The sequence below is a fragment of the Lemur catta genome, chromosome 8 (genome assembly GCF_020740605.2).
Source record: "Lemur catta isolate mLemCat1 chromosome 8, mLemCat1.pri, whole genome shotgun sequence".
Lineage (NCBI taxonomy): Eukaryota > Metazoa > Chordata > Mammalia > Primates > Lemuridae > Lemur > Lemur catta.
The window spans coordinates 19171404-19194871 of record NC_059135.1 but is presented as its reverse complement, the minus strand read 5'-3'; the positions used below and the strand labels follow the sequence as shown (position 1 = coordinate 19194871).

The 23468-nt window shown below is 37.3% G+C and overlaps 1 protein-coding gene across 1 annotated transcript in view; it reads left to right on the top strand.

Moving 5' to 3' along the window:
- The window catches only part of XRCC5 (X-ray repair cross complementing 5), an 84614-nt gene that overhangs the window by 11292 nt on the left and 49854 nt on the right, over positions 1–23468 (top strand). The window contains exons 6-13 of the mRNA XM_045559263.1: positions 701–892; positions 3863–3977; positions 5212–5350; positions 10021–10133; positions 11674–11736; positions 15894–16031; positions 16841–16931; positions 19252–19385. Of these exons, the coding sequence (XP_045415219.1) occupies positions 701–892; positions 3863–3977; positions 5212–5350; positions 10021–10133; positions 11674–11736; positions 15894–16031; positions 16841–16931; positions 19252–19385 (985 nt within the window). The remainder of the gene's footprint in view (positions 1–700; positions 893–3862; positions 3978–5211; positions 5351–10020; positions 10134–11673; positions 11737–15893; positions 16032–16840; positions 16932–19251; positions 19386–23468) is intronic.

Genomic DNA, 23468 nt, shown 5'->3' with positions numbered 1-23468 from the left:
CAGATTCGGGATCTGGTGAGGGAATCTCTGCTTCCAAGATGGTGCCTTGTTGCTATGTCCTCATCCTCACATGACAAAAGGGTGAACATCATGTCCAGACATGCCGGAAGGGCAAATATGCCAAAAGGGCACTCCCTTCAACCTCTTTTATAAGATCACTAATTCCATTCATGAACTCTCCACCCTCATGGCTATCACATCCTAAAGGCTCCACCTCTTAATGCTGTCACATTGGTGATTAAGTTTCAGCATATGAATTCTGGGGGACACATTCAGACAATAGCAGAGCTAGAACATGTTCAGAGGCAATGTGGAAGAGGCCAGTCTGAGAGAGTGAAGGCAGCATAAAGGCAAATGAAGGTAAAACACGTAGAGAGAGTCAGATAATCCTAGTGGCAGTTGAGACCCTGGATCTAATCTTGTTAAGGCCTTGTGCAACCCTCCCCTTTCAATTATTTGGTTATGTCAGCCAATAAATCTTCCCCTTTTCAAATCAGAGAGCTGTCAGTCCCTTGAAACTGAAAGAATATTGGCTAAGGTAGGTAAGTCATTTGACAGATGAGAAATTTAAAGCTTGGTGAAATAGACCAATATGCCCACTTTCTCATAGTTAGTGAATGACAGTCATAGGATTGGAACCAATTTTATTATTTGGTTTCAGAGCTTGTCTTTTTAATTACTGCTGATCTTCTCCTGATAGCTTGCCTTTCCCAATTGTCAAGGAAGATGGAACTGGGGACAGAGGAGAAGGTAACTTGCCCTTGGACCACCATGGACCCTCCTTTCCTCAAAAAGGAATTACTGAGCAGCAAAAAGAAGGTATTCACATGGTGAAAACGGTGATGATGTCTTTAGAAGGTGAAGATGGCCTGGATGAAATTTATTCCTTCAGGTAAGAAGTGAAAACATTGATGACAACTTTCAATCATACCCATGTAAACTTCTCCTTTGATCAGAGGTCTCCCTAATATGCTTTTCTTTTTCTGGGCCACTCTTGAATTAGCAGTCATTGTTTAATACATATTCTGAGTTTTATTAAAGAAATGGTACACTCACCCTTAATCCTCTTTTTTAAATTTTGTATGGTTGGCACATGGTTTCTGATTAATTTCCAGGGCTTGTGTCAGTAAAGTTTGGGAATAGATGGATACCATGAGAGATTTAACAAGTCAAATTGTAAAGGGTGAAGTAGTGGATTTCTTCTTTATGCCAAGCTTGGGGCACATTTCTTGGGCCCCTTCTTTTCATACATCTACAAAAAACTTTCTTTTTTTGAAGCAAGGTCTTGCTCTGTTGCCAGGCTGGAATACAATGGCATGATCATTGCTCACTGCAGCCCCGAACTCCTGGCCTCAACCTCCTGCAAAAAATATTCTTAATTGTAAAAAGCAGTGTCAGGTCTGAATTAGTCAGTATCCTCTTATCCTCTCATTTAGGTTTTAGAAAGCAGCATACTATAGTAAAGTGATTTTTTTTTAAACTTTTGGTCACAAAATGGTTAATCTGGCAAAAAAAATACCCACAAAACCCAAAGTGTGAAGAATTCATAGCCTACTTATTTCATGTGGGTTATGTAAAGGCAAAATGACTTAAGAAAAATGAAATCCCTGAAGTACTATATAATAATAAAGCAGATTGCTGTTTTCAACCACCTAGTTAGAGATTATGGGAGAGACCAGCTTCTTTATCTGTCTTATTCTTGGCTGGAATGGACATACATTTATTTTGAGCAGAGAACCTGAGAGGGATCAATAGCATCTAGAATACTTTGTGTTTGAGGGACCTGATTTGGCAAAAGTGACAATAGAATACTTTTATCAAGCATTATTGCTTGTGGGGGTTGAAATTCTTGGGGATAATACTGCTTGATGTTGATGAATTAATTCCAGTTTATCAGTCAGGAAACAAAATACAGGCTGTTTAGGCACAGTTCTCAATTAAAGATTCAACAACTAGCTAGACTTTTTTTAAGGAGCTGCAGTACATATCTGAATTTTTTTCACAGCCACAATTTTTAAATATTTCTGGTGAGCTATAATTGACAAACAGTACATTCTGATTTGCTAACATCCTTGAAAATGAAAGGAAAATGGAAATTTTAGAAATGGAATTGTAATTTCCCAAGAGGTTGGAAAAGAAATCAATGAAGAATCCCTGTAAAGTGAAGTTTCTTGACATAATATGTATTCTTGTCATAATATGTGCAAATATGTGATTCTAAATTTTTTCTCTTTTAAATTTGGGAATACATGTCTTAAATTAACATATTAACCATATATCATAAAGAAAAATTATAGGTCCATACAAATTACAAGTTTTTTTTTTCTATTAGCATAGCAAGCAGATAAATTACTGCCTATGCATTGTCCTAGCAACTTAAAGCTACTTTGATCATAGGTCTGCCATAAGGGTGTGGACCAGAACTTTGCCATCTAACACAGTGGCCATTAGCCACATATGGATATTTAAATTTAAGTTAATTAAAATTAAATAAATTTTAAAATTCAGTCCCTTAGTCACATTAGCCACCTTTCAAGTGCCTATTGGGTTGGTACTGCTAGAAATACAACATTTCCATCATCACAGAAAGTTGTAGTGGACAGCACTGGACTAGGCTTATTTTCATATAGAAAATCTTAGGAAGACAGCTTGACTTCTGCTTGGGTGATTCACCTCTTTTGTGGAACTGATCCATTTGTTCTCAGATCTTATATATCATATTAAACACTGGTCTGGAAGAGAATCCAAACCTCATGGTGGTTTTAGACCTGACTCGTACTTGAACTAGTAATGTCCTATGAATCGGGGTAGACCTGATTCAGACCCATTCATTCTCCAATAAGTCCAAAGCCGAGTATTACCATAGCTTTGGAAGCGGAGAGTCTGGTAAAATATCTGTTATTCATTGTAAATTATTTCTGAAAATTGGAGTTTCTTGAGGCCTCTCTGTCAATAACTTTGTGGATAATGTTAAGAGAATTCTCTTTACCTCTATTTAGATCTGTTTTTCATCTGTACCCAAGAGTTCATCCCTGAAGTCAGGACCATATGCTTTAAGTGCATTTAGTCACTTATTCATTTATTCCTTATTTTGGTGAATACCACAGCTTCTACATGTCTCCTAAATCTTCTCTGTTGTGTTTGATTAGGTGCCACATAAAAATAGAATTGATCTTCCCTTTTGTTTAACTGAACGAGCATTCTATGTTGTGTTTGTCCTCCTGTACCCACCTCCAGCTTTTCCCACCACTAGGATACCTAGAGTTATCTGCTTTACCTTAAGACTAAATATGGACTACTAAATTCCTTTATCCCCTGATAGTCTTTATTTAACTCTATTGTGTATATGTAAAAACATATCATGTCTTTAAGAGAATTGGAATTAACTAATGAATTGAAGAGTTGTGAGCAGCGATATTATAGGATGGTGCCCACCCTTTGATATCTTAGAGCAGGGGTTCCTATCCTTAGGTTCATGGTTTTCAAGGAGTTGGTGAACCTTTATATTGTGTGCAGACTTCATTTGTGAATGTGCTTTTATCATATCTTCAAAGGTGCCCTTGGTCCTGAAAAAATGTTAAGAATACTGGCAGAGCTGAAAGAAAAGATTGAATAGGGGAAGACAGAGATGTTTGTTTCCACCTGTCAGTAAAGTGATTCAACTCCTACTTCCTCCTAAGCCAACTTAGTTGTATTCTGGCTCTGTCCCAACTTGTGGTTGTCATTTTCCTGCCGTCCCTTGCTGTTCCTCTCTTTATAATCAACAACAGCTCACTTCTCATTCTAGAAAACTAAATGCATCATCCAGCACAAGTTAACATTTTAAAATTGTTATTTTCATTTTATATTTTTCTTTATTAAGTGAAAGTCTGAGGCAACTGTGTGTCTTCAAGAAAATTACGAGGTGTTCCATGCCCTGGCCCTGCCAGCTGACCATAGGTTCCAATTTGTCTATAAGGATAGTGGCCTATAAATCGGTAAGTGGTAGGTACACATTTTTAAAAGTAATGTTAGCAGGCAGATAAACAGGCTTATATAAGGAACTGACAATTCATGTGTGGGTTATTCAAAACCATAATTACTGCTTTTCTATCTGCTCTCCTTGTTCATTTAATCTCTCTTTAGCTTTTTATGTAAAAGGCATGCCAGGAAAAGAAGTTTAAAGAATTATCTATAATAGAGTTTGACTGCCTCCTCTTTCTCTTCTCTCCATTGATAACTGATTGTTTTTCATGAGTTCTGGGCCTCTCTTTTTTTTTAAAGAAAGCAAATGAAGTGCATTAAGTTGCATCATTGTAGTATCATAGCAGAAATATAGATAGTACACCAGATTTAAGTTTACAGTTTTGGAGATTCAGTCACATTTAATTCAATTATTAATGATCCAATAGTAATGACATCTATGAAATATCAAAAAATGGTGAGTCGTTACTGTGAAATTGCATTTTGTAATATATGTGCATTTGTACATAATAGCACACTTTCAGAAATGAGTTGCTTTTGGTGATTATTTGATGAAATCCGATTTTGAGTAGGTATCCCTGACCCATGCCTCCACATGAGCCTCCTTGCCTTTTTTCTTTAAATGTACAAAATAAATATATAAAAACATTTTAAATATACAAAATAACTATACAAAATGTTTTTGTATATTTAATTGTTTCTCGTATATTCAAGGACTTGATTCCAAAACACATGATACATCCATGAGAACCGTGGGGGCGGTCCTTTCCACTCCTTTCTTTATTTCAGGTTCCATCAATGTCTAGAATAGTATTCCTAGGGATGAGAATACAGTCACTTCCATTTCTTCTTTATTCTGTCTCCTTTTCAAATTTCTTTGTTTATTTCTGACTATTGTTATATTGCTTGTCCTTTCTTTTATATTGGAAAACTGTGCTAAAATAGGTCTCCTTTTATTCGTCTGAGGTTTTGTACAGAACATTTGTTTATATAAATGTTAATATAATTTATTTATAGATTACTTTGGAGGGTAGAATGAAATGTAGAGAGAGTTATCCAGTATGTCGTATTGTGAAATAAACTATTAATAAGATTTTCACAATAGGTAAGCACAAACAAAACAATGTAGCTAGAGTAGTTGTTCTGGATTTCTGTCTGTGAACTAGAGAGTGTATTAGGTTTTCATCTTCTATGAGTTGGAATCCCAGCTTTTTATGTTTTCCCTTTATTTATCTTTTGTAATATAAGATGGTACAGGAGAAAGTTAAAAAGACTTGGACAGTTGTGGATGCGAGAACCTTAAAAAAAGAAGATATACAAAAAGAAACAGTTTATTGCTTAAATGATGATGATGAAACTGAAGTTCTTAAAGAGGATACTATTGAAGGTACGCCAGTAAGAGTTTTTACTTTTGCCTGAAAGAGATTTTCTTCAAGGTGATATGAGGCAAGCGAGGATTTATATTATTATTTGTTTAGAGATATTTCTCTGAGTTATAGAGTTGTAATTATTTGAGAGAATAATAAGACATTGGGTGCCTCATCTGTTGAGTCTTAGGCGGGATGGTTCCCAGGAGTGCACTCGGGTATTCCATCTCTGAGTTTTAAATGTCTGAAGTGACAGGACTTACTACTTGTCTTTATTTTAAAGTTTAAAACTCGCTATCTAGGGTAATACTTATATTAATATGGCTGAAGCAAGTTTTTTTGTTTACTGTATTTTATTTTTGACTTATATGGTGATTATTCTAAGTACCAATTTCAGGTTTTATATCCTACCAAACGTGCTCCCTTAAGTTAATTTAGGGGTCAATAAAAAGTATTTGTTTGTTATAGTGCATTATATTCAATAAGATCTTTAGAGTTGTACTCATGTATTATGCCCATTTGGTGTGAATAGCTAGAGTGCCTGGGCTAGAGTGCCATGGCGTCAGCCTAGCTCACAGCAACCTCAAACTCCTGGGCTCAAGCAATCCTCCTGCCTCAGCCCCCTGAGTAGCTGGGACTACAGGCATGTGCCACCATGCCCGGCTAATTTTTTCTATATATATTTTTAGTTGTCCAGCTAATTTCTTTCTATTTTTTAGTAGAGACGGGGTCTCGCTCTTGCTCAGGCTGGTCTTGAACTCCTGAGCTCAAACAATCCACCTGCCTCAGTCTCCCAGAGTGCTAGGATTATAGGCGTGAGCCACCACGCCTGGCCTAGATGGCATCTTTATCCAGAGAACGTAGAAACTAGGTGAGGATATCTGAATGTTTAAGAGCTAAAATTACAAGATATCAAATGAGATAGAAACTAGAGTCCTAGATAAGTTTATCGCCCAGTATAATTTTGATTTGCAAGCCTTGAAAAAAATTCCTTTCATCTGTAGCACTATATCTTATTGTGTATATTTGTGTGGGTTGAGGGGGATGGCAGCTTAAAGATGGTGGTGGTTATGATTTCTTTCTCCTGATGGATTATGTGTAGAGTATAATTAGTACCCTACAATTTCTGCTAATTTTTAAATTCAATTCAGTAGCACAGAACATGAATTTAATCAAGGCTCCATCATTGGTTAATTATTAATTCTAGTATAATGACTGGCCCATAGTAGGAAGAATAGTGTGATTAAAGGCACAAGACCTAGAAAGTAGAGGGCCTTCCCAGAGACATTAAGTAGTCCAGTTGGGTTGGTGTATTGGGCATGTGCAGGTTAGTACTCGAAGATAGTATTAATATCTAATAGCCTATACTTTCTCTTTTAATCATCAACGGCAACCTAGTAAAGCAGGCATTCTTGTTATTTCCATTTGACATAAGGGAACTGAGGCTGAAAGACATTTGTTAACATATTCAGAGTCACACAGCTCAAACTAGCAGGACTTGAATCAGAGTCTGAGTGTCTGTGTCCTCTTCTGAATTCAGACTGACACATGAAGGGCTTTGTATGATAGGCTAAGAGTTTAATACATAATTTTGAAAGGGGCTGTATTTTAGAAAGATTAATATGACAGCTGGTCATAGGATGGATTGAAAGGAGAAGGGTCTAGAGGTGAGGGTGCCAATTCTTTTGGTTGTTAGCAAAGAAAACAGCTCTGATTATCTTAGGCAAAAAGAAAATTTATTGGTGGGGCAATGGAGAGGCCAGAGTTAAATATTGCTTGTGTTAGAAGAGTGTAGAAGTGCATCTTTTTTCCCTTACCTTTTTGCAGTTACCAACGTACTTTTCTTTGCCTGTCCTCCACTCTCCATCCCCTAATATGTAGAGTTCTCTTTCTTACACAGAGGAACTGGTATACGCATGTGGGTGAAGGAATATGGTTATATGGTGTAGTCTATTCTGTACCTTTTGTCATGTACAAAAGTTAGCGTTATTTGCCCTTTAAGTGCATCAACCAGAAAACAGGGTTTTTTTTTAAATTTTTAAAATTTCTTTTTTATTTCAGCATATTACGAGGGTACAGATATTTAGGTTACATATATTGCCTTTGCCCCACCCGAGTCAGAGCTTCAAGTGTGTCTACCCCCCAGACGATGCGCGCACCGCACCCATTAAGTTTGAACATACCCATTCCCTCCTCCCCACTCCCACCTGTCCGACACCTGATGAATGTTACTACTATATGTACACATAAGTGTTGACCAATTAATACCAATTTGATGGTGAGTACATGTGGTGGTTTTTTTCCCATTCTTGTGATACTTGACTTAGTAGAATGGGCTCCACCTCTCTCCAGGATAATACAAGAAGTGCTAGATCACCATTGTTTTTTGTGGCTGAGTACAACTCCATGGTGTACATATATACCATATTTTATTAATCCACTCATGTATTGATGGGCACTTGGGTTGTTTCCACATCTTTGCAATTGTGAATTGTGCTGCTATAAACATTCGAGTGCAGATGTCTTTGTTATAGAATGTCTTTTTTTCCTTTGGGTAGATGCCCAGTAATGGGATTGCTGGATCAAATGGTAGTTCTACTTGTATCTCTCTGAGGTATCTCCATATTGCTTTTCACAGAGTACTAGTTTGTAGTCCCACCAGTAGTGTATGAGTGTTCCTAGCTCTCTGCATCCACACCAATATTTGTTGTTTTAGAACTTTTTGGTAAAAGCCATTCTCACTGGAGTTAAGTGATACCTCATTGTGGTTTTGATTTGCGTTTCCCTGATGATTAGAGATGTTGAGCATTTTTTGATATGTTTCTTGGCCATTTGTCTTCTTTTGAAAAGTTTCTGTTCCTGTCCTTTGCCCACTTTTTAATGGGGTCGTTTGATTTTTTCTTGCTGATTTTCCTGAGTTCCATATAGATTCTAGTTATCAGCCCTTTATCAGATGCGTAGCATGTGAATATTTTCTCCCATTCTGTAGGTTGTCTGTTTGCTCTTGTGATAGTTTCCTTGGCTGTGCAGAAGCTTTTTAATTTGATGAGGTCCCATTTATTTTTTCTTTTGTTGCTGTGGTTGCCTTCGGGGTCTTCTTCGCAAATTCTTTCCCTAGGCCAATGTCTATAAGAGTTTTCTCAACATTTTCTTCTAAAATTCTTATAGTTTCATCCCTTAGGTTTAAGTCTGTTACCCACTGAGAGTTGATTTTTGTGAGAGGTGAGAGGTGCAGATCCTATTTCAGTCTTCTACATGTGGCTATCCAACTTTCCCACACCATTTATTGAATAAGGATTCTTTTCCCCAGTGTCTGTTTTTGTCTGGTTTGTCAAAGATTAGATGGCTATATGAGGATGGTTTTGTATTTGGGTTCTGAGTTCTGTTCCATTGGTCTATATCTCTGTTCCTGTGCCAGTACCATGCTGTTTTAATTACTATAGCCTTGTAGTATAGATTGAAGACTGATAAATTGATGCCCCTCAATTTGTTCTTTTTGCTTTTTATACGGGGTCTTCTCTGGTTCCATACAAAGTGTAGAATTATTTTTTCTAGATCTGCGAAAAATAATGTTGATATTTTCAGAAAAGTCTTAATTAGAACTTCCAAGTTACTATTAAAAATTCAAGTAAGAAAATGACTGCTGACAGAAAAAAATTAAGAAAAGCATTTGATTTAGATACTACTCTTAATCATGTGCCATACATTTCCTGTTAATTTTTTTGTTGGAATTTTTGTTTTCATCACCAGCTTTTTTAAAAAGACATATGTAGAACACAAATATGGTTTTTTAAAAAATTAAATACATAGTATCAAAAGACTAACAGGAACAAATAAACACTGAATTACAAAATCTGCCCCTGTACATACAAGTTTTTTGTTTCTTGGAGTAAAGATGCATGTGTTTTTCTTTGCTTTTACCAAAGGCTGGAATCCTTGGATTTTGATACTCCTTTTTACCACTAAATGTATAAGATATTCTGTATTGGAAGGACATTATCTGCCATAGAGTAGAGAACATGGAACAGGGTTGGAATTTTATGGATTTTTTCTTTTTAAAAAGCCAAAAGCCCATATTTATATAAATATCCTAAGTAATTAAAAAGAAAAAATAAACAATCAAATCCCAGAAATAAAATAAATTTAAATGCAGGAAAATATGCAACTTATCAAGTAAATATTTCTAAACAGGAGAGTTTTAGCTTCTTCTGTTAGGCATTTGTATATCTCCAGCATGAATTTTGAAGAACATTTTGTTCTGAAAATTTCCTGTTGGCATTTTTCTCTATGGGTCTCCAGGTTTCCGAATAAATGTGTTCTTGTTATTATGTTTACAAATCATGCTGTACTTTAGTCAACCATGGTTTCTCTTTGGAGGATAACTAGCACATTGCATTTGCTACATTTTTTCTTCTAGGCTGGATAATCATTAAGGTAACTAGATTACAGAAGATGCTACTTTAAAAATGTAATTAGATTTTAATCGTCTCTATATTGTATATATGGTTTGTGTATCTGCTGCTGCTTTTTCCTCATTGATCACAAGGGCCAATAATTCGATTCCAGGGAGTAGAAGACGGAGGCTTGCTCTGGAGTGTGCATGTATTGTTAATGTATGCATAGAGCTAATTTCAGCTTGTAGAAAATGAGGCCCCATATGCTTAACAGATGCTCTTCTCTTGTTCTCTAGGGTTCCGCTATGGAAGTGATATAGTTCCTTTCTCTAAAGTGGATGAGGAACAAATGAAATATAGATCGGAGGGGAAGTGCTTCTCTGTTTTGGGATTTTGTAGATCTTCTCAGGTACAATTGTGAACAAAATAAATGAGCTTTTTCCTAGCTGTTACTTGAAATGGTGTGCTTTTGATTAGTCATTTTATTTACAATATATATTTACTTCATCTTTAGTTTTTCTAAAAGTAGTCTGGAGGTTAGTGTTTCTAGCCTTGATTTTTGAGGAGAAAAACCAAGATACAGAGAAGTCTTAGCATAAATCTGAGGAACAGGTTCAACTAAGTGACTTCTTAGCTTTGCTGGCCATTCTAGCTCGTAGTAGTCTTAAAGAAACAGCGTCCAGTTCTTTGCTATTGTATTGCATTCTCTGAGCTGTGATGTAAAATGGAGCCTTTTAGGATTAAAGGTCTGGCTGGGTTTTGAATGACCATTAAATCTTAGAATATCATTGATTTATGTCAGTCATGACCTTTTTTCTCAATGTCCAATGTAGAGTTCTAAAATGTGAAACTTGTCCATAGGTTATATGTTTTTTAACAACCAATGCAAAGGTACACAAAATAGACACAAAGAGACATGTAGTCATTCACCATCAGATACCATATACTATCCTAGAAAGGGTTGTTAAAAGATTCTCGGAGATCTTAGATTAAATGTTCTTGAAATAGACAGCCAAAGAGATGAAACATAATTAATAATTGTAAAGTATATTTTTATGTGTATTTTATCCAAGCTCTGTAGGGATGAAGACATTTTTATTGGTTCTAGGAAAACTCAAGTGAGAATTTCATTATAATGAAAATAAATATTACCCAGTATTCTGGATTTGAACTTCTTTATATTGCTCAGGCATATATTCCCCGCATACTTCAGTGTTAGAGTAATTCAATGAGGCTGGGGAGAATGTTTTTCATGATATGCCCAAACTGTTATATACATCTTCAAGACTCATAAGCAGAAAATTGGAAGTATTTACTTAAAGTCTGTAAGATTTTTAATGGTGAGAATAACTACTTTTTAGAAGTTGAGAGTCCCTAACAATTCTCTAACAAGTTACACTAGATATGTTTTTCTTAAAAATAAAATTATTCACTTTGGGAGGATTATAAACTGAAAACTTATGATTATTAATGGCAGTGCTTATGAGTCTTCTCAGTAAAGCAGAACCCTCATTCAGACCAGTTTGTAGAAACCGACCTATTGAAAAGTGGGTCTGCCTAATTACAGACAGGCAGAAAAGACCTATCCCCTGACCCCTCATGACTGAGCTCGATGCCCATCTTATGTGTTGTAGCACTATGTAACCCTGGACTGTGACACAGCACTGCAGTTGACTTCATATTTATCTGAGCACCTCAAGGACAATATTATATCCTGTTCTCTGTTGTGTTTATAGTACCTAGACAATGTTGGACACATATTATGTGCTCAGATATTTGTTATAGTGAATTGAATTGAACCTCAAGTAATAGTTTGTTTCAAGTATCTGTGGGTGTTTTTCAGTAAGAACATGTTGAATAAAATTTCCTAGTAATGTGTGGCATTATGGTTATATATGTTACTTATTTTGGCTCAAAACCAATTTTTTTTTCCTCTCTTGCTTTTGTAGGTCCAGAGAAAATTCTTTATGGGAAATCAAGTTCTAAAGGTCTTTGCAGCAAAAAATGATGAGGTGAGTTGGCAACGTGTCTTTGAGGTAGTGCTACAGAATTGAGTTGTCATTTTATGAAAGTGAGTTAGTTGTTTGGGGCTTCTGTAGTTTAAAATGACATGAATTCTTACAATAGCAGTGGAAAAATTCACTGAAAATTTACAGTTAAACTGTGAAAATGGAGAAATGATAAATGAATTTGTGTTAGCATGAGCACGTGATCTGAGGCTATAGAGACCAAACAAATAAGTATTAAAAACATTTTGAACAACTGCATTTAGGTGTGAGAATTTCATGGTCCAATTTGTTAAGGAGGGTTGGAGTCAGGTTGATGTTTTGATTTTCGTAAACATTGAACATTTAGTGCTGACATAAGCATCCTGGAGTTGTGCCTCGATGACTGAACTACGTCTACTTCCATCACTGAGAAAATTTATCGTCTTCTCCATCTCTCTCTTTGTACTCTTTTCCCACCTCCCCAAGATATTCTGTTCCCAGGCTGGTTTCTGCCTGGCTATCAACCCATGACAATTGCATTGTACACCTATCCTCTTTGTAAATATTTTCTATTTGACCTCTAAGTCAGAACTTACTTCCTTGAAGATGTTGATCTTCACTGGGAGATTGCAATCTAGTATCTGTTTAAGGCAGCTTAAGCAGGTTTCCAAGTTCCTGAAGTTTTTGTACTTGGAACTAGTAAACTGGTTGTAGAGGGCTTGTTTAGGGTGGGGGTCAGGTGATGTTGTAAGTGGGTTAGTCCTCTTTTTCTCCTCATTTCTGAAAGGTAACTGGCTACAGAGCTAGTAGATGGACATGCCAATATTCTATCAGAACAGTTAAAATTAGGAGAAGAAAATGCTCACCTTCTACTGTGTACTGAATGGATTCATTAGAGCACAGTGAGCTCTGGATTTGAGAATCCTAGTTCATGGCTTTCTCCTGAAACAAAGCCTGTTGGGAATCCTGCAGATCTGGTAGATACTGTCAAACAACTTAGCTGCATTTTTAACTTCTGCTAAAGTTTTAACTCCCACTTATTGTCCCTTTACACAAAGAAAATTCTGATTACTTTATAAGAATGCTGGGTAAGCAGTGAGGAATATCATATCACAAAGCTGTGTTGGGTGATTACCTGGACTTACTAGCTAAGGGCAGCCTTGTGAATTATGTAATTCAAATCCAGACTCATACAGACACTAATTTCTATATATTATAGGGTCACTTTGAGGTCGCTCAAGAAAAAAATTTTTATCTACTAATGGCAAAGGACTACCTACCCTTTGTGTCAGTTTTTGCTGTCATGGTCAAAAAATGATATTATCTAATTGGAGCTTTTGAGATCAGCAGGGAATAAGGAAACTATGTCATATGAGGACTTCCAGTAAAAAAATACATGAAGAAGACTTGTGGGAAGGTAAGGGAGCCGGAGGGATGACAGACGTAACTCCTCATACATCTAGAGTTTATTGTGTGGCATGGAAGTTAAACTATGCTTCATATCAGGGCATGAACTGGAACTAACAGGTAGTGGTTCTTGTTCAAGTGGAGGAATTATTTTGTCAATAAGAATTACTGTCTTCAATTGGATTATTTTCTTGTAAGATGGTCAGATCCCCATAAGTTTCTAAGCAGAGTCTTTATTACCAATAGTCAGATGCACATGTGGGTTGTTAAACTAGATGAATGCTATTCTTTTTAACTCAAATATTCTGTAATTCTATGGATAATTCCTTTTGAGAATGTTTTCTCTGGTCATTAGCATATAATTTTTATATAGAGAATCTATACTTTTATATGCTGATTTGCACTGCATGTGGAAGAGAAGGGGAGAAGAGAAAGGCAAGGAAATGAAGCTTTAGTTGAGTTATACACAAGTGCAGTAATGTGTTATAATGTAGCAGTCATGACCCCTTCCTTCCTTCCTTTAAATATCCTCATTGGTCCTGTCAAAGACACACAAATAAAGACTTCCAAACAAATGGGGACGTAATCTCTTCCTCAGACTCCCATTTTGCTTATTTAGTCCTTTCTGATGGGACTTATTATTAGAACATACACTTTCTATATTTCGTACATATCTCATTTCCACTAATAAAGAATGAATTAGTTCAGTGAGGTCAAGGACTCATTTTTGCTTTCTCACAGGGCCTAAGACAGTGGCTAGCAAAGAATGAGTAAATAATCCTTGAACTGAACTGAAAAGGTAATGATTCTATTGTGAGATCTGCAGAGGATTTTGGTGGCAAGGAATTGAGGTCATAGGTTTTTACTGGAAGAAATGAGAATATACATAGCTAACTTTGATATAGGTTAGCTATGATACTGAGAAAGGTACACAATGTCAGGGGAGTTCTGCAGAGGGAAAGAGCTGACTGAGGTTAATCTGAAATGGAGAAGGTGTCGATTTACTGATCCTTGAAAAAGGATTGGAAACTAGAAAGGTAGGGATTTGGAAGGGACATTATAGCTAGGAGAAAATGGTATCAGCAAAAGCTAGAGGAGAGGGAAAATACAAGACCTGCCCCCAGTCAATGATCAGCTCAGTGAGGCTAGAGTAGGGGAATCCCTGGGATTTTATGGAAGGGAGTGGCATGATCAGCTCAGTGAACAGGGGAGGCAGTGATGGAAGAGATCAGTTCGAGAGACAGCATAGAGATAGAATTGGTAGAGTGCGGTGAACACTTGAAGGTGAGGTATGAGAAAGGTGGCATTATCAAAGATCTTGGGCCTCTAGTTTGGTTGACTGTGTGGTGGTGTTAATAGAAATAAATCCAGGAGGACAATGAGGGGGAAAGATAGTTTAGTTTTGGTCATGGACAGTGTGAGATACCTGAAGATGCCATATGAGATACCAAATGAGATATCTGCCAGCCAGTAGTCAACCTAATTCTGGATCTTAGGAGAGTTTTGAAGCTGAATATACAGATTTTTGATTCTTCAACTCATGGAACTGGATGAAATAATCCACAAGTAGAATTTTAGAGTGAGAGGAGGAGAGAAAGGCCAAAAGTAGAATTTAAAAATTCAGTTGGGAGATGAGAAGAGCTTGGGGAGGAGTGGCCCACAAGTAGAATAATCAGGGGAGAATGTTGTTTCTGAAGCCAAAGAAGGAGAAGGTGTGGAGTGAGAAAGGGGGATGGTCAGATGCTACTGGCAAACAAATATGGTAGGAACTAAGGAGTTGGCAATTAGGAGGTTGTGGGTGACTTTAGAGGATAATTTCAGTAAGGAAGTGGGGGCAGTAGCTAGATGAGATTGAAGAATAATTATGCTCTAAGCAGTGGAAACAGCAAGACTATTATTTCATGATATTTAGGGGTGAAGAAAGGAAAGATACAGATAGCAATTTATGGAGAGAGAGCGACAAAGATTTTGTTTAGGAGGCTAAGATAGGAGTTTATTTATAGGGGAAGGGTGTGAAATTAGAGGAGAAGGAAGGTTGAAGCAATAAGGCAGAGGATTTAGTTAAAGAAGTTAAGTCCCAGAAGAGGTACAGTAAATATCATCAAAAGCAAATGTAAACCCCTGTTTCCAGTTGGCTCTGGTTGGAGGGTTGAGTGTCCTGAGAGGTCAGATTGCCAGCAGACATGGCGCCTGGATATGGACATAGTAAAATGGAACTTCCAGATTATAAACAATGGAAGATAGAAGGGACAACCATTAGAAACTGTCCACGAGAAGCTGGCTGCACAAAGACTAAGGGATCCATGGGCCACAGTGAAGCTTTGGGATACATGGGTGGCTTTGCAAACAGTGTTTCCTTTGTTGGTGCGTTATTTTTAATCCTTTTAGGGATTCAGGTGGGGATTTGCTACATTTGTGGTAGCCGTAGGGGCTGAATATTACCTGGAGTCCCAGAATAAGGATAAGAAGCATCACTGAAGATAAAACCTGGAAATGTCTTAGTGGTTTCTTAACTCTCTCATAAAAATAAGATTTTTTCACTGTAGCCTACTTGACTGTGTGTTTTTCCCTTAAATAAGTAAAATTTAATAAAGTAAGAAAAGCATTAAAGAAAGCAATTGTGTATAGTTTGGTCTTGAAGTAGGTAAAGGGGCACTTTAGAAAAAAATCAGAAATGGGAAGAAAGTGAGTAACACTCTATGTATTTAGTTTTGTTGTGAAAATCCTCCCGTGTTGGGTATGTGTTTGTACATCGCATCCCTCTTTCTTACTAGGCAGCAGCAGTTGCACTTTCCTCCCTGATTCACGCTTTGGATGAATTAGACACGGTGGCCATCGTTCGATATGTTTATGACAAAAGAGCGAATCCTCAAGTTGGTGTGGCTTTTCCTTACATCAAGGAGGCCTATGAGGTAAAACCCATGGGTCTTTTTTATTGATGTTGTTTTTTTCCTTCAGTCCCTTTATCGTAAGCAGTGCTTCTCGACTGGTAACGTGTGTGAGAATTAACCTGGGGATCTTGTTAAAATGCAGGTTCTGACACTGTAGATCTGGAGTGGGCCCAGATTCTGCATTTCCCCCAACCAGTGCCAATGCTGCTTGTCCATGAACCACACTTCTAGTTGAGAGGAAAGAACATAAATTATAAGGAGCTTTTTATTAAATTGAATCAGGCGAGGTTAACCATGACCTTTTCTTGCTTCTCATCCTTCTTGACTTCTCAGAACCAAATGGGAAAAGAAATTACCTTCATTTTTACTAATGGGGACTATGAATAAAGGTTGAAGATATGATTTTGTTGTGATCCTTGTGAAATTCAGTTTATTTAAGGGTATCCTATTTAAAGTACAAATTCCTTACCATTTCCTCTTTCTCAGAACTTACTATGGCAGAACTGGAAAGAGAAGGCAAAATGTCTTGACTTCCAGATCAGCCTTCAGTCACCCCGGTCTTCTCATTTGTTGTGTTGCACATGCATTTTATAATTATCCTTTGGTAGTCTTTCTTCGAAGCATTTCTTTTGTGTTTAATATTCTTCATACTATTTGCAGTTTTAAACAGCTAATGGCAAAAGTCAAAACACTTTACTTTTCACGTACCAGATTTGAGCTGTCTGATTTTTGAAATATATCTGTTGTGCCAGTTTCGCAGGATTTGGGACCAGTTGTATATTTTTTCATTAATTTGGTTGTTTCTGCTTTTGCCCCTTCTTTCTCATTAGTGTTTAGTGTATGTGCAGCTGCCTTTCATGGAAGACTTGCGGCAATACATGTTTTCATCCTTGAAAAATAATAAGAAATACACTCCTACTGGTGAGTTTATTTCCATTTAGCTTACTAATTGGCTCTACATACAGTCTGTTCTTGAGCAATCACCTGTCTGCAACCATTCGTCAGGGCCAGAATTTCACAGGGTGGAATTAGTTGGATTCCAGTCGTATACTTATACACAGTAATGATGAAGAGGGTTTGGCAGGTGTTTTTCCATTAGTAGGGATAGGTTTGCCCTAAACTCTCCAAACGCTGTCTAGTTCCCTCTTTTGACATAGAGCATGTGTCTAGGGAGCAGCTTGTTGGTAATGAATGGCCGTCTCTAATTGTGAGCAGAAGGTTTGCCCCTGCTGCAGTGAATCAGTGTGCGATATCAAACCTGTGACTTCAGTGTCCTGCATAAAATCTGATGTAACTTTGAACTGAAAACTGAAAATGTTGGAGATTAACTTTTCTTTTTATTCTTTGTAGTTTACAGTAACTACAGTAACAGTTCAGGTCTCATTGTTACTTATTTCTGGCTTCTAGGAATTACTTCAAGCTTGATGAGAGAGGCCTTTATTAAGCACCTGGCTGCAAATGTCAGGATGTTATACTGAGTGATTCTGACAGCCACAGGGCCTGTCTTCCAGAGAGCTCACCGTTGAGAGCTCACAGACCAAAAAGAACAACAAATGATGTGTGGATATTTTAGTTTACAAAATGTATTATCTGTGTCAGTGTAGGATGAGAGAACTGTGAGGTAAATCTCAGAACTGGGTTCTCCCTGTGTGTTATTTTGGTTAGATCCTTTGGGAGCAGTGTGCTGTGAAAAGGCCAAGAATCAAATGTGTCCCTAGGGACCTGTATCTTTACCTTTTCTAGAGACAAGTCCCTCTGCATCACAGTGGAGGCAGGCGTGGAACTGAATGTATAGAAGTTGCCACTGTGTTACAGTATTATTCTGTCTCTAAGGCTTTTAGATAAATAGAATGCTTTAAAAAGAGAACTTTGTTGACAAATTATCTTATGAACATAAATCATTCAGGAGCTAAAACATTAAATATCGTTTGATCTGTTGATCTATTTTCTGTGAGTTAACATTTGTTTACATTTTTGCCATTGGAAAAATGGATCCTTAAAGCTATTTGGCCTATTTCCCAAGCAGACCTTTATGAAGGGACATGCAATGCCACAATGATCTGGCCTGTTACTAACTTATAGTAGTAGGTAAAAATCACTGAACGTTCACGTATCCAAGTCCTATCTTTTGCCTTTTGCCGGGTGGACACTGAATTAGCCAGCTTAAGACGGTGATGGCTGTACAATGGCCTGAAACCTCCCCCAGAAAGTCCAAAAACAGATAGAAAAGAAATGTCTCATGATAAATATCCATATGCTCTTTTATTTTGTTGTGACTATACAAAAGGAATATTTGAAAAGGTGAAGAAGAGAAGCATAATGTACTTTTCAGGAACTGCATACTCTTTTCCACCTTTGCCTAGTGACTGTGAGTGATCCAAAAACAGTGCTCAGTTCAGCACTGTTTCATTCTGAATCAGCAGAATGAAAGTTACACATGGTAGTTTAGGTAGAAGCATTTTGGGGAGAGTTGTCTTTCATCCACAATGCTTTGGGCTGTGCCATTTTTGTTGACTTGGTAGATTTTTATTGAGGAGCACTTGCTTTCTGTTAGGTATTAAGAGACACATAAAAAAGAGGATGTCATATTTCTGCTCTCAAGAAACTTTTAAAGTTTGAATGGAGTAGAGTAAGACGTACACAGCTGTGCAGATGTGCAGTGTGATTAATGTCATGAGACTTTGAGAGAGGAAAGAGCTGATTCTGCCTGTGGAGATGGGGAAGGAGTCAGCTCATTCTGGTTCAATGGTGTCTTCCTGTTAAGGTGCTAGACTGTGCTAAAAGTTACAGTAAACCCTTATAAATCTTATGCTTCATTACTAGAGGGGTTTTATTTTTCCTTTTGATGTTTTTATCCTTTAGCTAATTACAAAGTGTTTAACATTACCTCATTGAATACTGAATATTATGTTTGAATCTCCACATGGAAGTTGGATTTTGGATGTGCGTATTTCTTGGAACAAACTTTTGCTTTGGATATGATACTCCATTATCAAAGGTTCAGTGAATGGTAGGGCTGGGACGTAACCAGTTAATTACTCTAAATAGCTCTTTTCATGGATAAGAAAACCAAGACTCAGGTTAAGTACTTAAGTAATTAGAGAATATTTTTGACAGAGCCAGGACTCTATAACCTGCCAGTATTGCTGCAAATATCTATAAACGAAAAGCATTTGTTTTAGTGGAGAATAATAGAGGTAATAATTTTTCTTTATGCTTCTCTGTTTATCATTGTTTTAAGAGGCACAGTTGAGTGCTGTTGATGCTTTGATTGACTCCATGAGCTTGGTAAAGAAAGATGAGGAGGAAGATACCATTGAAGACTTGTTTCCAACCACCAAAATCCCAAATCCTCAATTTCAAAGATTATTTCAGGTGAGAGAGGAAAGATGAATCAGTCGTATTTCATTTAAATGAAAGAGAATTACATGAAAAGTTATGGTAATTGGCCAGTCCCAAATAAACATCTTTATCTTCTGAGGGCCCCATTTGCTCTATCTATTTTATGGGAGAATAACATCATCTTCTTCCTACTTCAAAAGATAAAAATATCCTGAGCTCTTAGAAAGAAAATTAAAGTTAGAATGCTTTTTTTTTTTTTTTTTTAAATCTGGAAGAAGGCTAGTTTAAAAAAAATACAGAAGGGCTTAATAAAAGGCATGTTATTTTGTGCTTTTTCAGGTCTTTCTTCTGTATTGTATGTGAATGAGGTTCTTGTTTGTTTTTTTTAATATCAAAATAGTAAGAGAAATTCTATGAACTGTATAATAATATAACCACTATTAGGGAAGAAGTGTTCCAGTGCTACATTTGTCAAAAATTTCATAATTAAAGGTAGAATAGAGGTCAGATAAAGAGGTTATACTATGAAACTATTAAAGAGTAATTAAAATAGAGAAAAATATAAAATATGTATTTCTTAGGCCAAAGGAGTTGGAAGGTGGATATTGGATTTAGGTAGATTGGGAAAGTTGACAAGAGAGCTGATTTATGCTGAGGAAGAGGAAGCACAGAACAAGGTTGAAGGGGAAGGAATATTCCAGTCCTGGATTAAGTTAATGACAGCAGGACATAGGCTTCCCCAACCCCCACAACACTGAAAGAAAAATCACAAACAGCTTTTTCGGGCAAACCCTTCCCCACAGAGGAGTGCAAGGCCCACTTCTGGGGGCAGGAAGGGGCACAGGGCATGTGATGGAGAGACCATAGGTTGTCTCTTTTGAATCACTTCACAAAACATCCTTAACTAGCTCAAGTCCATATTGGGATCTGTTGTGATTCAAGGGATTCTCTACTCGAAAGAAACTGCCTATTGTTTTGATGCTTATAATTGTTTTAAGTAATGAAAAAAAATCTTTTATTCTAAAGTTAGAAACATGAAGCTTAACATGTAAAGGGCTGACTCAGTAAATACTGATGCTCCTCAATTTGTGATGGAGTTATGTCCCTGTGACTCCATCTAAGTTGAAAATATCATAAGTCAAAAATACCTTTAAGACACTCAACCTCCCAAATATCATAGCTTAGCCTAGTCTACCTTAAACGAGCCCAGAACACTTACATTTACCTACAATTGGTCAAAATCAGGCCGGGCGTGGTGGCTCACGCCTGTAATCCTAGCTCTCTGGGAGGCCGAGGTGGGTGGATTGCTCGAGGTCAGGAGTCGAGACCAGCCTGAGCGAGACCCCATCTCTACTAAAAATAGAAATAAATTATCTGGACAACTAAAAATATATAGAGAAAAAATTAGCCGGGCATGGTGGCGCATGCCTGTAGTCCCAGCAACTCGGGAGGCTGAGGCAGTAGGATCGCTTAAGCCCAGGAGTTTGAGGTTGCTGTGAGCTAGGCTGACGCCACGGCACTCACTCTAGCCCGGGCAACAAAGTGAGACTCTGTCTCAAAAAAAAAAAAAAAAAAAAACAAAATCATCTGGCAACATGGTATGCTGTAGAGCGTTGGTTGTTTACCCTCGAGATCCCATGACTACCTGGAGCTGTGGCTCGATAGCACTGCCCAGTGTTACAAGAGAGTATCCTTCCAATTTCTGTTGTATGTGTATCGCTGTCACACCATTGTAAGGTTGAAAAATTGTAAATTGAACCATGATGAACTGGGGACTATCTGTACTCTAGTATTCTAAGTGTAATTATGTATAAATTACTGGTTTAAAAAAAAAAAAAACTTTGGTGTTTTTGACAGGTGGCTTTGAAGACCTGAAGGCCTGTGCCATTTGTAGGGAAGCATGTAGTAGACCCGTTGGAAGCTTGTCCAAACAGGTCACTATGGAGAAAAAGAGAAACTTCTGCTACTTGGCAGATTTGTCTAGGGTGGGCTCTATTTATATTCAATAAATGTTTGTTGGAATAATGAACAGATAAAAGCTATAAATTCAGGCATTTTTATTTTTCAAAGCTGCAAGCACTGGCAACTTTGATTTTTACAACTTACCAACTTTGGTTTCTTTTGTAGGGGTGAGTTTTTAATATGGCTTATCCATGTAAAGAGGTATTTTCACTAGGGCATGTATAAATTGGATTCACCTTTAAAAAAAAATGAGTGTGTATTGAGTACTAACAGTGTACCATGTGCTAAAGATGCTATAAGCTCTCTATTTTCAAGGATTCCTTTAGAGAAGTTAGAGAAGTAGAGAGAGATAAAACCAATAGTTACAACAGTGGTGGGAAAACACAATGGGAATAAGAGGAGAAAGAGATGCTTGCAACTAGGTAGCTTAAGGAAGTCTTCACTAAGGAATTAAGATTTGGAGTTCTAAAAGAAAAAAGGGGATGCATGATGGCAGGAGATCATGCCATGCAAAAGAAATGGCATGTACAAAGGCATGAAAATATGAAGAAGTGGGGTGTGTCTAGGGATCCACAGATAGTTCCATTTTGCTGGGGAATAGGTTCTCTAAGGGAAAAAGATGGAAAAGGGAAGCTAAGTAACAGGTAGATTGTGAAGAACCTTGTAGGCCACACTCAACTAGATTGGATTTAATGGAAGTGGGTAATCATGAAAGAATTTTGTCAGCAAGTGAGTGACATGATTTTTAAAAAAACAGTTCTGGTGGGGCGGCATAGGAGATGGACTGGAGACCAGCTGGGAAACCTGCAGTGGCCCACATGAAGGCGTGAATTAAAGCAGTGGTGGAGAGTGTGGAGAGGAGAGCAGATTCTGAAGGCCTGTAGAGTAGGTACAACTTGAGATATGGACGGTGGTTGATGAGAAATAAAGAGGAATTGAAGATAACAGGATCCTAGCTGGGGTGACTGAAAGGATGGTGTCACCATTATTTGTGATAAGGAATGTAGAATAACAGATGGAAAAGGTAATTTATTTATTTTCCCAAGTGTTAAATCTGAGGTGTCTGTTGGATCTCCCAGTACAGACACTCAGTGGGAAGTTGGAAATAGTGATTCAGAGCCCACAAGAGAAGTTAGGTCTAAGTGTATAGATTTGAGAGTCTTCCTTATTTAGGTAGAAAAAGAAGTGAATGAGATCACCTGGGAGAGCTCAGTGAGTGAGAAGCACAGTGAGTGAGAAGGAAGGAGAACAAAGTACTGAACCCCAACATATGCATGGATAATTAGGCATAGACACACAAAGAAGGGCTGTTAAAAAACAAAACCCAATGCTTCTACCTCTACCCCACAGCAAAGCTCAGAGAGGTAGAAAGAACTAGGGGAAACTGGCATCTTGGAAGGTACAGGAAGAGAAGTGTCTGTGAGCAAAGAATCCCAAGTCAGATGTTGCACAATGGTGAGTAAAGGTGAGCTTGGCAGAGGGCCTTTAGGGATTGTAGTTCAGTCTTTGATGACTTTGGGGACCCAGTATCAGTTGAGTGATGGGGTGGAAGCCAGGTTACAGTGCTTAGAGGAGAAAGGTTTCCTGATGGAGGGAGAGGACATAGTAATCTGCAGGAGGATGTGGGACCCAGGAAGATGTCTTTTTTCTCTTTTAATGAAATATCTATAGCTGAGGGTGAATGAGCTGGGAGAAGGATGGAGAGATTAATAATCAATTCTTTGGGTAGAGGTTAACTTAATTTTAATTTTGGAAGGAAATTCTGAAAATATGTCTTTTGTCAAGTGTACAGTTAAAACTACCTTTTAAATAATTGATACAATGTTGCTAAAATCAATATATTAGTAACTTCTGAGCTAGCCATAGGGCCTGTAGGTTTTTTCTCTAATCTTTTTCAAATTGTAAAAAACACATCAAGTAGTAACAGTTGCTTAGAAGAGAAATGAATAGATCAAGGATTGTGATCTCAGCTTCCTAGTCACTAAAAAATGTCACTTTCTCATAACCTCATTTTTGTTTAATGAATTGGGATTTTTTGCTAGAACAGATTTTATAAGTATCCCGCTTACCTTTGTTTATCCAAAATGTGACATTTGAGAAAATATGAGAGAGAGGTTGATGCTTCAGAACATCACTTATAGATCCTTTACCATT